The sequence below is a fragment of the Bos indicus x Bos taurus genome, chromosome 21 (genome assembly GCF_003369695.1).
Source record: "Bos indicus x Bos taurus breed Angus x Brahman F1 hybrid chromosome 21, Bos_hybrid_MaternalHap_v2.0, whole genome shotgun sequence".
NCBI classification, from domain to species: Eukaryota; Metazoa; Chordata; class Mammalia; order Artiodactyla; family Bovidae; genus Bos; species Bos indicus x Bos taurus.
The window spans coordinates 55,396,022-55,409,412 of NC_040096.1; the positions used below are offsets into that span (position 1 = coordinate 55,396,022).

At 38.2% G+C, this 13,391-nt stretch overlaps 1 protein-coding gene across 4 annotated transcripts in view; it reads left to right on the forward strand.

The window, feature by feature from the left end:
- Nucleotides 1–13,391, forward strand: part of WDR76 (WD repeat domain 76) — a 54,473-nt gene that overhangs the window by 7,754 nt on the left and 33,328 nt on the right. For 3 of the 4 annotated variants that reach the window (XM_027521432.1, XM_027521429.1, XM_027521430.1), the window contains 2 exons: nucleotides 6,097–6,189; nucleotides 7,240–7,295. In XM_027521432.1, coding sequence (XP_027377233.1) covers nucleotides 6,097–6,189; nucleotides 7,240–7,295 — 149 coding nt within the window. The remainder of the gene's footprint in view (nucleotides 1–6,096; nucleotides 6,190–7,239; nucleotides 7,296–13,391) is intronic. The other variant, XM_027521431.1, reaches the window with a different exon arrangement.

Genomic DNA, 13,391 nt, shown 5'->3' on the forward strand with positions numbered 1-13,391 from the left:
ATTAAAAAATTAAAAAAGAATTAAGTTGTCCTTTTTTTCTCTCTCTTTTTATTGTTGAATTGTAAGAGTTCTTTATATATTCTGGACACTGGATCTTTACTAGGTATATTATTTGCAAATATTTTCTCCCATTCTGGGACTTTGTTTTCACTTTCTTGACAGTGTCCTTTGTACAAATGTTTTGAATTTTAATTTAAATTTAAAAAATTTATTTTTATTTTTGGCTGCTCTATGCGTTTTTGGTCTTCATTGCTGTACGTGGGCTTTCTCTGGTTATGGCACATGGGGACTACTCTTTGTTGTGTGTGGGCTTCTCATTGTGGTTTCTCTTGTGGGGCATCGGCTCTAGGCACACAGGCTTCAGTAGTTGTGACACTTGGCTCGGTAGTTGTGTTGCATAGATCTGGTTACTCCATGGCATGTGGGATCCTCTTGAACTAGGGATCGAACCCATGTCCCCTGTACTGGCAGACAGACTCCCAACCCTGGACCGCCAGGGAAGTCCTTAAATTTAATTGTTAAAAATGTTATCAGTAGTTTTAATTTGAGTCCAGTTTATTTTTTCTTTTGTTACTGATGCTTTGATGTCATATCTAAGAAACCATTGGCAAATCCAGGTTTATAGAGATTAAAACGTATATTTTCTTCTGAGAGTTTTGTAGTCTGGCTTTTAAATTTAAGTCTTTGATCCATTTTGAGTTAATTTTTGTATATCACATGAGATAAGGATCCAAATTCATACTTTTGCATGTGGATATACATTTGTCCTAGAGCAATCTGTTGTCAAAACTCTTCTTTCCCATTGAATGGTCTGGACTTCCTTAATGAAAATAAATTCACCATAGGTGTATAGATTTATTTCTAGACTCAGATTTATTCAGTTGATCTATCTGCCTATCTGAATGCCAGTATCACACTCTTTTAAATGCTGTTAATGTTGTTCTTTAGTCACTAAGTCGTGTCTGACTCTTTGCAACCCCATGAACTGCAGCATACCAGGCTTCTCTGTCCAATACTTTCTCCCAGAGTTCGCTCAGACTCATGTCCATTGAGTCAGTGATGCCATCCAACTTCTCATCATCTGTCACCCCCTTCTCCTCTTGCCCTCAATCTTTCCCAGCATCAGGGTCTTTTCCAGTGAGTCAGCTCTTTGCATCAGGTGGCCAAAGTACTGTAGCTTTGTACTAAGTTTTGAAAACAGGAAGTGTGAGTCTTGTTTTCAAGATTGTTTGGTTGTTATGGGTTCCTTTCAATTCCGTATGAATTTTAGGATCAGCTTATCCATATTTGCAAAACTGACATTTAAAATTTTGACAAGAGATTGTACTGAATCTATAGATCAATTTGGGGAATACTGCCATTTTAAAAATATTAAGTATTTCAGTCTATGAACATGAGCTGTCTTTCCACTTATTTAGATTTTCTTTAATTTCTTTCAATGTTTTATAATTTTCTGTGCACAAGTCTTTACTTCTTTGGTTAAATTTGTGTCAAAGTATGTTCTTTTTCAAACAGTTTTTCTATGTATTTGTGGCTGCACGGGGACTTTGTTGGCTGTGTATAGCTGTGGCTTCTCATTGCAGTGGCTTCCTTTGTTGTGTCTTGAGGGCTCAGTTGCCCTGCAGCCTGTGGGATCTTCCTGGATGAGGGCTGGAACCCACGTCCCTTTGGCAGGCAGACACCCAACCGTTGGACCACCAGGGAAGTCCGCTAAATATATTATTCTTTTTGATACTATTATGGTATTTGTTTCTTAATTTCATTTTCTGATTGTTCATTGCTAATGTACAGAAACACAACTTATTTTTATATATTGATGTGCGATTCATGGGGTTGCAAAGAGTCGGACACGACTGAGCGACTGATCTGATCTGATCTGATCTTACAACTTTGCTGAAATTGTTTACTCTCATTTTTTTGTGTGTGGATTCTTTTTAAGATTTTCTACAGATAAGATCATGTCATTGGCAGTAAAAATGGTTACATTTCTTCCTTTTCAATCTGGATGTCTTTTATTTCCTTTTTTGCCTAATTCCCCTGGCTAGAACTTCCAGTACAGTGTTGAATAGAAGTGGTGAGAGCAGACATATTTATCTTGTTCCTGAGTTTAGGGGAAAAGCTTTCAGTCTTTCACCGTTAAGTATGATGTTAGCTGAGAAACGTATATTTCTTAAAATTTTTATTTCGAAGTGCTTAACAGATTCATAGGAATTTGCAAAAATAGTACAGAGTGGTTTCATTTACCCTTCACCCAGTTTTTCCCTAATGAGTACATCTTATTTTATTTTTGATCAGTTAGTTAACTTTTTTGGCTGTGCCACACAGCTTGTCGCATCTTAGTTCCCTGGCCATGAATTGAACCAGAGCAGTGACAGTGCAGAGTCCTAAGCACTAGGCAACCAGGAGATTTCCCCCAGTGAGCACATGTTAAATAACTACATTGCAGTATCAAAACCAGGAAATTCATACAGATGCTAGGTGTGTGTCCTGTTCTGTATCATTTTATCACATGTGTAGATTCATGTAACCACCACCACAATCGTGATACAGAACTGTTCCATCTCTGCAAAGATCTCCTTTAGACTACCCCTTTATAGTTAAGGCCACGGCACTCCTTCCCACCAGCCTTAACCCCTGGCAACCACTGATTTGTTTTCCATCTCTACACTTTTGTCATTTGGAGAACATTATATATGTGTTCATACAGCTGGTAAATTTTTGGCATCAGGACATTTTTAATTCAAGTTATTTTTCTTTTGTTTTCTAAAGGTAGCATTTTCCCTCTTATTTTATATATGCAGTAACTGCTCAAATGTCTCTGAAGATAAAACATTAATGGGGTTAAAAACATTTCTATTTCTTATAATATATATTTACTTTGAGAACCCACTTTGATATTCTTTGCTTGGTCTTTGATGTTGCAAGTCCTGGAGGGGCAGATAATGGGTGAGAATAGTTTGAACGATGCATACCTCGAAAAAAGTCTTATTTTTCTTAATAAATTTTCTTATTTTTTCCTGTGGTAATTAGAATCACTTAAATTTTGTTCCTTTGATCTCCAAATGCAGCGTTTTAAGATAGATTCTTAGGAAGTCTGATGATGGTGGTAATGTTTTCCTCTGAGAGGCATTGTTCAAGGCAGTGACGAAATAACCATTCACCTTTGCTGTCACTATGATGTGTGTGAGAAGATTCTTCATTTTGGTCACACTGATACTTGTACATACTTGTTTAGGTCATAGTAAGTCATAATTCTGTGTGTGTATATATATTTGTTGTTGTTCAGTTGTTCATGTCCAACTCTTTGCAACCCCATGAACTGCAGCATGCTAGGATTCTCTGTCCTTAACTGTCTCCTGAAGTTTGCTCAGACTCATGTCCATTGAGTCAGTGATGCTATTTAACCATCTCATTCTCCTCTGCCTGCTTCTCCTCCTGCCTTCAATCTTTCCCAGAATCTGGGTCTTTTCCAGTGAGTCAGCTCTTTGCATCAGGTGGCCAAAGTATTGGAGCTTCAGCATCAGTCCTTCCAGTGAATATTCAGAGTTGATTTCTTTCAGGATGGACTGGATTGATCTCCTTGCAGTCCAAAGAACTCTCAAGAGTCTTCTCCAGCATCACAGTTTGAAAGCATCAAGTTTTTAGCACTCAGCCTTCTTTATGGTCCTACTCTTACATCTGTACATGACTACTGGAAAAACCATAGCTTTTACTGTATGGACCTTTGTTGGCAAAGTGATGTCTCTGCTTTTTAATACGATGTCTAGGTTTGTCATAGCTTTCTTCCAAGGAGCAAGCGTCTTTTAATTTCATGGTTATAGTCACCATCCACAGTGATTTTAGAGCCCAAGAAAATAAAATCTGTCACTGTTTCCACTTTTTTCACCATCTGTTTGCCATGAAGTATTGGGACTGGATGCCATGATCTTAGTTTCACACAAAGGTAATTCCATATGTGGTGGTGGTTTAGTCGCGGTGTCGTGTCCAGCTCTTTGTGACCCCATGGACTGTAGCCCACCAGGCTCCTCTGTCCGGGGGATTTCCCAGGCAAGAATACTGGAGTGGGTTGCCGTTTCCTTCTCCAGGGCATCTTCCTGACCCGGGAATTGAACCCGCCTCTTCTGCATTGCAGGTGGATTCTTTACCACTGAACCAGTGGGGAAGCCTCAATTCCATATGCACACACATGTATGTATACACAGAACCAAATCAAAACAGCCAGCAATTTTCTGTTATATACCTATTTGTGATCACTGCTCAACAGACAAATTAGACTTTAGGCCATTTTAGCTTTTTTCCCCCACATCGCCTATTGACTTACTGTAGAAGATTAAGTTTACACATGTGCTGTCTCCTCCTCCTTCCCATGTTTTACCTTCCGTGTTACATATAGTCCAAGCTTTACCTCAGGTGTAAAATTTTTCTCAGTATAAATCGATGAATTCTAATGGCTTTATATATATTATATATATGTGTGTATGTATGCTGCTACTGCTAAGTCACTTCAGTTGTGTCCGACTCTGTGTGACCCCATAGACGGCAGTCCACCAGGCTCCACCGTCCCTGGGATTCTCCAGGCAAGAACACTGGAGTGGGTTGCCATTTCCTTCTCCAATGCAGGAAAGTGAAAAGTGAAAGGGAAGTCGCTCAGTCGTGTCCGACTCTTCGAGACTCCATGGACTGCAGCCTACCAGGCTCCTCCGTCCATGGGATTTTCTAGGCAAGAGTACTGGAGTGGGGTGACATTGCCTTCTTTGGTGTGTGTGTGTGTATGTATGTATATAATTCATGAAATGTTTTCTGGTACCCTCCATCATTCTGGACCATTTTCTCTTTCTTGGCCTTCTCTTTACTGTTTTTCTTTAAATTTCTTTTTTCTCTCTCCTGTGTTGGACTTCTGTAGCCTGGATCCTGTCTTGCTTTTTCTTGGTTTATTGTCTAATTTTGATGAAGTGCAGCTTATAGTAACTTCCTGAAAGCTGGTGTATGACAGATAGTTTTCTGCTGGTAAGTGCTCAGTCATGTCTGACTCTTTGCAACCCCATGGACTGTAGCCTGCCAGGCTCCTCTGTCCAGGGGATTTTTTCAGGTAAGAATACTGGAGTGGGTTGGCTTTTCCTTCTCCAGGTGATCTTCCCAGCCCAAGGATTGAACCTGGGTCTCTTGCATCTGCTACATTGGTAGGTGGATTCTTCACCACTCACACCACCTGGGCAGCCCGACAGATTGTTTGCATGTCTGAAAAAGTCTTTATGCTTTACATTTGATTGTTGGCATTATTGGATTTAGAATTGTAAGTTGAAAATAATTTTTCCTTAACATTTTTAACATATTCTTCCTTTGTCTTCTAGCTTCCTGGATATTGTGAAGTTATCATTCTTGGTTCTTTGTGGTCTGTTTTTCCCTCTGCAAACTTTTGGGATCTTCTCTTTATTTCACTCATCTTCAGGTATTGAGAAATTTTGTGATGATATGCCTGGGCTTGAGTCTTGTTTTCATTCATTGTGTGGTATACACGTTGGGCCCTTTTAATCTGGAAACTCATTTCTTCTGTTTTCAGAAGCTTTCTTGTATTATTTCTCTAATGATTTTCTCTCCTCCATTTTCTCTGCTCCTTTCCCCACCCTATAGTAACTATTAGTTGGATATTGGACCTCTAAGATTCTCTAGTTTAAAACTGTCTTTTCTGCTCATGTGATTCTCTTTTTTATTGAATTTCTTTAATCATCTCAGTGAATTTAAAAATTTCTGTTTTTGAGTTCTTTCTTGTTTTGCTTAATAAAAAGGTCAGTTTGTGAAAGGGCCAGTAAAAAGTAATGTGCTATTGGGCTGTCCTACTTGACTTCTGATATCAGATCACTTGTTATTTAATTGGGAAGCTGTGCATATATCCTGCAATTATCCCAGACCCAAACTCTTTCTCTCAGTATCCAGTGCAGCAAAGTTTATGTGCTGTTTGGTAATACAACATAAAATAACCATAGTAGGTGCAATTTGAAGGAACATATACATGTGGAGAATGCAACAACTAGTTTTGTGGGGTATTTTTGCTGTGGATTATATAAATAATAGAATCTTTTTGGTGTGATTTTATAGGATGATTTTTCAGAATTGTCACCATACGAAAGGAAGAGACTGAAGAACATATCAGAAAATGCAAACTTTTTTGCTTCTCTTCAGTTGTCTGAGGTTTGTTTGAAGTTTCTAATCTAAACTGAGACACTATTCCTCTTGCTAGTAGGTCCATAAAATACTCATTATCAGGTTTCATAGTGTCAAATGAGGGAGGGTAAAATTAGCAAGATCTACACTTAATACAGTTTACTGTATTTTATTGATTCCAAGACTTTTTTTTTTTAAACTGTTGTATTAAAGCTGTAATTGGAAGCTTCCCCTCACTCCTTTCTATCCCTGGTCAGGGAGCTAAGACCCCACACTCCTCGAGGCACAGCCAAAATAAAGAATAGAGGAAAATATGGTTAGTATTGGAAGCTTTAAGGGTTAATGGCCATAAGTATGCTAATGTTTTCTAATCATTATTACTAAAGGTATAATTTACATTGAAGGTCTTCACACTGCGGTCAAGCTTCTATGTGTGTGAGAAGAGCTGTCCAGGAGGGTGTGATATGTTTCACCCCAAAATACATTAAAACCCTTGGCTTTATTAAATAGTTTCTGGGCATACCAGATTCCTAAATATTCACTGTGTATTTGCATCTTGAGGGGAGGGAGGGTGAGTTAATATAAGGCACTAAATTGCTGAGTCACTCACTAACAGTTGAAAATTCATCAGAAATGGAGACAAAAATACCTCTGATTTTGACTTTAGTTAACAGAAATTACTATTGATTTATGGAAGTATAACCTGTAACTTTTCTGGAAAACACCCACAAAGGATTGCCTGAAGTGGAAGTTGAACTTGGAAATTTGTAATAGTATATTCAGTAAATGTTTGCTTATGTCAACTTGTTAGTAGCCTGGTCCCAGGAATCAGAATGTCAGTACTTTAGATAGTATTATATACTACTCTTTATTATTGATAGTGTATTTGTCTCATGTCTGCTACCAAGAGCAGTTGTCACATCCCAAGGTTCTTTACTTCCTGTATAGATCTTGGCTTAGTGTGCATACAGTAGCAGATACTCAAATGTTTTAGAAGGTAAGCTATGTAGTTACAGTATTACTTTTTTTTTAATAAGATAGTATTTTTACATGTATTATGTTTTGTGTATTTTACAGTCAGCCGCAAGGTTCCGTGAAATGATAAAGAAGAGACAGCCTCCTGAGTCCAAAAGGTAAAAGATTGGGTTTACATTTCCTATACCATGATATATTGCTGAGTTGTTTTATAATTTGAAAAAATGGTTCTACATAGTACAATAAGTAGCAGATCAGAAACAGTAATTTGGTTTAATCGTTTATATCTCTAAGGGAATACTATCTTTAATAACTCTAAAGTTCTCATCTTCATCAAAGGACTGTAGAGGAAATAAAATCTTGAGAACTGAATTTTATTTATATTTATTATCGCTGCTAATGGAGGGAAATCTTTTTTTTTTTTTAACATTTATAATTTTTTTTGGTTGTACTGGGTCTTCATTGCTACGTGGGCTCTCTAATTGTGGCAAGCAGGGCTGTTCTCTAGGTGCAGTGCGTGAGTTTTTCATTGCAGGGGCTTCTCTTGTTGTGGAGCATAGGTGCTAGGCACACAGGCTTCAGTAGTTGTGGCACACGGGCTTTGGTTACTCCGTGGCATGTGGAATCTTCTTGGACCAGGGATCGAGCCCATGTCCCCTGCATTGGCAGGCGGGTTCTTATCCACTGTACCACCAGGGAACTCTGAGAGAAATCTTTTTTACCACTAAATTGTTCTTATTTTTCCCTAAAAAAAAAACTATTGTTTTTAAAGATTCCTCTATTTTATTTTTTTGTTTTTTCTTTCCCGTTCCTAGAATAAAGGAAGGAAATTAACATTTGTTGCACATCTGTGAAATACAGTGCATGCATTGCATGCTAAGTTGCTTCGGTCGTGTCCGAGTCTTTGTGACCCTATGGACACAGGCTTTGCTGTCTGTGGGAGTCTCCAGGCAAGAATACTGGAGTGGGTTGCCATTTCCTTCTCTGAAATACAATGCAGTGACCTAAAAAATTTTTAGGTCCTATATTATCTACAGGACCTAACATCCTATATTATCTCATTTAATTCTGGCAAAAATTTTGTGAGATATAAAACAGACTCAAAGAGGTAAAGTAATTTGGTCAAGGTCAAAGTAGCTCTTAAAGACTTCCCCAGCAGTCCAGTGGTTAAGAACTCCCCATTTCCAATGTCGGGGGTGCTGGTTCAATCCCTGATTGGGGAACTAATAGCCCACATCTCATGTGGCATGGCCAAAAAAAAAAGGTAAAAAAAAAAATCAGCTTTTAAGTGGAAGCTTCAGGATTTGACCTCCAGGATGCCTTAGGTTCTCTTCTCTGCATTTTAACAATGCTGATGTATAAATGAAGAAACTGAAAATCTTGGCATCATTAGATCATTGTTTTAGTACTAGATGCTAATGTAACATCATTTAATTGATTTGATTCTGGTATAGGTCAACTAGCTTGAGAAAAGCTGAACCTTTAATTATGACCAGGTATTTGCAAGTGTGAAAAATTGTTATAAGAGGAACAAACAGTGTTTGACACTGGAAGATAATAGCAGCCGTCCTGTTGTCAGTTGATCATTAGCTTTATATTTGCATGCATCTATATATTTTTGGCTGCTGCTCAGTGTTGCATGTGGGATCTTACTTCCCTTAGTATATTATTTTATTAGTAGAGATGAGTGATTTTTTTTTTCCCCTAAATCACCTAAGTCACAAAGTTACAGCACTTAATAGTTGTGTCAAGATAAGTGTCCAGCAGCTAGAGCAGAAGTTATATAGAAAAAAGGGCATAACTTCTGAAATTTCGCAAACTTACTTTCAAGCTTCAATTCAGCAACTTATAATGGTGGTATTAACTTTGGACAATTTATATAATCTTTCCTTATCTATAAAGTTGAAGTTATGCCAATCTAGAGGGGTTTTAAAAAATTACTAAATATACATACAAAGAAGCACATATGAATATTTATGTAATTTAAACAATAATAATAATTGAAGGATCCATCCTTATACCTGCCATCCAGGTCAGTAGAAATTTATAGTACCTTTTAAGGCCCTCCTCGAGGTAACAGTCATTATGCTGAATTTTGTGATAATCACTCCTTGCATTTATTTATAGTTTTACCACCAATGAATGTATATTAATATTAATATAATATTAATAGTAATACAGTGTTTTACTTATTTTTACCTGTTTTTTATATTAACGTATAATATGCCATTTTTATATTCTGGGGTTTTCTTTTGCTCACTTTTACATCTTTATATGTTTTAAAATTCGTTCATGTTGTTGTGTGCAGCTTTATTCATCCTGTTTTTTCTGCTCTATGAATGCACTATGTTGACTTGAGTATGGACAGTTGAATTGTCTTTGTATTTCCTTTATTATAAAGACTGCTGCTCTGATCAGTCTTAAGTCTGTTGGTGTTTATGTGTGAAGAGTTTCTCTCTGAGGAGGATTCTCTAGGAGGATTATATATTAGAACCCCAATTTTTGCATATGCTGAGGATTTTTTTTTGAAGGTTAAATGAGGTATTAAATGCTTAGTATAGTTTCTACCACACAATATACTTTAAATAAATAGTAGTTATCACTCATTCTTCTAAACTAATGTGGACTGTTGGTGAGATTTATGCATGTGAATTTTTGGAAGTAATTTTAGAGGCCTCTCTTTCCCCAACATTTTTTAATGAACTACTTTTTTTTTAAGATTTAATTTTTTAAAGAACAGTTTTAGGTTCACAGCAAAATAGAGAGGAAGATACAGAGATTTCCCATTTATTCTCTACCCCTGCCCCTTCGAAGCTTCCCCTATAATAAACATCACGTATTAGAATGGTACGTTTGTAGGTTACCAAGGCTGAACCTACACTGACACATCATAATCACCTAGAGTCCATAGTTTATCTTAGGATTTGTTGTTGGTGTTGTATTTTCTGTTGGTTTTTACAAATGTCCAATGACATGTATCCGTCATTAAGACAGCATACACAGTATTTTCACTTCCCTGAAAATCCTCTGTGCTCTGCTTTTTCATCCCTCCCCACAACTACCCTCCAACAACTACTGATGTTTTTACTGTTTCCACAGTTTTGCCTTTTTTAGAATGTCACATAGTTGGAATGATACAGTATGTAGCCTTTTCAGGTTGGCTGCATTGCATTTAAGTTTTCTCCCTGTCTTTCCATGGCTTGATAGCTCATTTCTTTTTAGTGCTGAATAATAGTCTGTGGTCTGCGTGCATCACACTTTATTTATTGGTTGTTTCCCAGTTTTGGCAGTTATGAGCAAAGCTGCTGGAAACAACCGAGTGTGTGCTTCTGTGCGGAGTTTTCAGCTCCTTTGAGTAAATACCGAGAAGCACGGTGGCTGGACTGTATGTGACAAGTTTGCTTAATTTGGTAAGAAACCACCACACTGTCTTCCCAAGTGACTATATCATTTTATATTTGCACCGGCAGTTAATGAGAGATCCTGCTGATACACATCTTTTCCAGCATGTGGAGTCATCAGAACTCTGGATTCTGGCTATTCTAATATGGCTGTAGTGGTCTCATTTCTCTGATGAGATATAATGTGAGGCATCTTTTCATATGCTTATTTCCCATCCGTGTATCTTCTTTGGTGATATGTTTGTTAAGGTCTTTGGTCCATTTATAAACGAAGTTTTCTTTGTTGTTGTTTAGGGTTTTTCAAAACAGTTTTTCATTTATTTTGGCTGTGCTTGGTGTGGGATCTTTAGTTGCAGCATGTGGGATCTAGTTCTGTGACCAGGATTGAATGTGGGCCCCCTGCATGGGGAGCACATAGACCACCAGGGAAATCCCTAGTTTTAGTTTTTTAAGGAACTTCCGTACTGTTCTCCATAGTGGCTGTATCAATTTACATTCCCACCAACAGTATAAGAGGGTTCCCTTTTCTCCACACCCTCTTCACCATTTATTGTTCGTAGGTTTTTGGTGATGGCTACTGACTGGTGCCATCACATATTTAGAATCATACAGTATGTAGCTTCATTCAGATTGGCTTCTTTTTCTTAGTACTATGCATTTAAACTTCCCCCATATCTTTTCATGGCTTAATAGCTCATTTCTTTTTTTTTCCCCATATATTTTTATTATGAATCTTTTGTTATTTAGATCGTTTTAGCAAAAAGACTGAGGCTAAATTACATTGGAACTGCCATTGACTAAGTAATGTGACAGATCTACTTTTCTCCAACTGCTAGTCTTCTCACTTTTTTCAGAGTTCAGTTACCATAGGTCAAATCCTTTTGGAAATAAATGTCAGTTTTAGTAATATGTGATATCAGGTTTTAGTTCTGTTTATGATGCTATCATTATCTTCCTGACAAAAGATTTAGAGGACTCTGAAGTTGGCATATTACCTATAATATTTTAATACTATGTAAATTCAAAGGGATTCCCTGGTGGCTCAGATGATAAAGAATCTGCCTGAAATACAGGAGACCTGGGTTTCATCCCTGGGATAGGAAGATCCCCTGGAGAAGGAAATGGCAACCCACTCAAGTATTCTTGCCTGGAGAGTCCCAGGGAGAGAGGAGCCTGGTGGGCTGCAGTCCATGGGTTCACAGAGTTGGACGTGACTGAGCAACTAACACTTTCACTCTCATGAAAGTTAATAACGAATGTTAAATCTACCAAAGACTGCTACAGGAATCTTCGGTAAATTTAACCAGTATTTAACTAAGTATATAACAAGTATACTTGGTTTTGTTTTATATTAATACTTCATTGTTAAGCTAAAGTGATAACATTTATTTCTTAAATTATATATTTTTGGCTGCACTGGATCTTCTTTGCTGCAGGTGGTCTTTCTCTCGCCACGGAGCTTGGGGGCCACTCTAGTTGTGGTGCACGGGCGTCTCGTTGCAGTAGCTCCTTCTGTTGTGGAGCACGGGCTCTGGGCACACAGGCTTCAGTAGTGGCAGCATGTGGGCTCAGTGATTATGGCTTGCTGGCTCTAGGACACTCGGGCTTTAGTAGTTCCAGTGCACCGGCTTAGTTGCTCCATGGCATATGGAATCTTCCTGGACCAGGGATTGAACAAGTATACCCTGTGTAGGCAGGCAGATTCTTCTGTGCCATCAGGGAGCCCTAAAGTGGTAACATTTAAGTTAAAAGGAGCTGGTTACAGTCCTTTTAAGGCCTTGGGCAAGAAATCAGTCCCATTTTTGGACTTCATATTAGATTTCATAGCAGTACAGTTTGCTGTGCTGCACTTAGTCGCTCAGTTGTGTCTGACTCTTTATGACACCATGGACTGTAGCCCACCAGGCTCCTCTGTCCATGAGGATTCTCCAGGCAAGAATACTGGCTTTGGTTGCCCTCCTTCAGGGGATCTTCCCAACCCAGGGACTAAACCCAGGTCTCCCTCATTGCAGGTCTGAGCCACCAAGGAAGCCCAGCAGAACAGTTTAAGTACATATAAATAGGTCATATACTTCATTAAATTGTGAACCTCTCTCACCAGGGGGGAAAAAAGCATTACCTCTGGATCTTATTTACTCAAGATCATATTAAAATTCCCAGTATGTGCTCAGTTCCTGTTGACTGATCATAATAATGATGGGAATGAATGGGAAGCCAGGCTGCAATTGTAGTCGGTTCTCCTAGGATTTTTTTGTTAATGTATATGATAGTTCCATATAGATGGAATTCCAGTTGAGCTGTTTCAAATCCTAAAAGATGATGCTGTGAAAGTGCTGTACTCAGTATGCCAGCAAATTTGGGAAACTCAGCAGTGGCCCCAGAGCTGGAAAAGGTCAGTTTTCATTTGAATCCTAAAAAAGGCAATGGCAAAGAATGTTCAAACTACCGCACAGTTGCACTCATCTCACATGCTAGAAAAGCAGAGCTCAAAATTCTCCAAGCCAGGCTTCAGTAGTACGTGAACCGTGAACTTCCAGATGTTCAAGTTGGATTTAGAAAAGGCAGAGGAACCAGATCAAATTGCCAACATCCGTTGGATCATCAAAAAAGCAAGAGAATACCAGAAAAACATCTGCTTCTGCTTTATTGATTATGCCACAGTCTTTGTATAGATCACAACAAACTGGAAAATTCTGAAAGAGATGGGAATACCAGACCACCTTACCTGCCTCCTGAGATATCAGTATGCAGGTCAGGAAGCAACAGTTAGATCTGGACATGGAACAACAGACTGGTTCCAAATAGGAAAAGGAGTATGTAAAGGCTGTGTATTGTCACCTTGCTCATTTAACT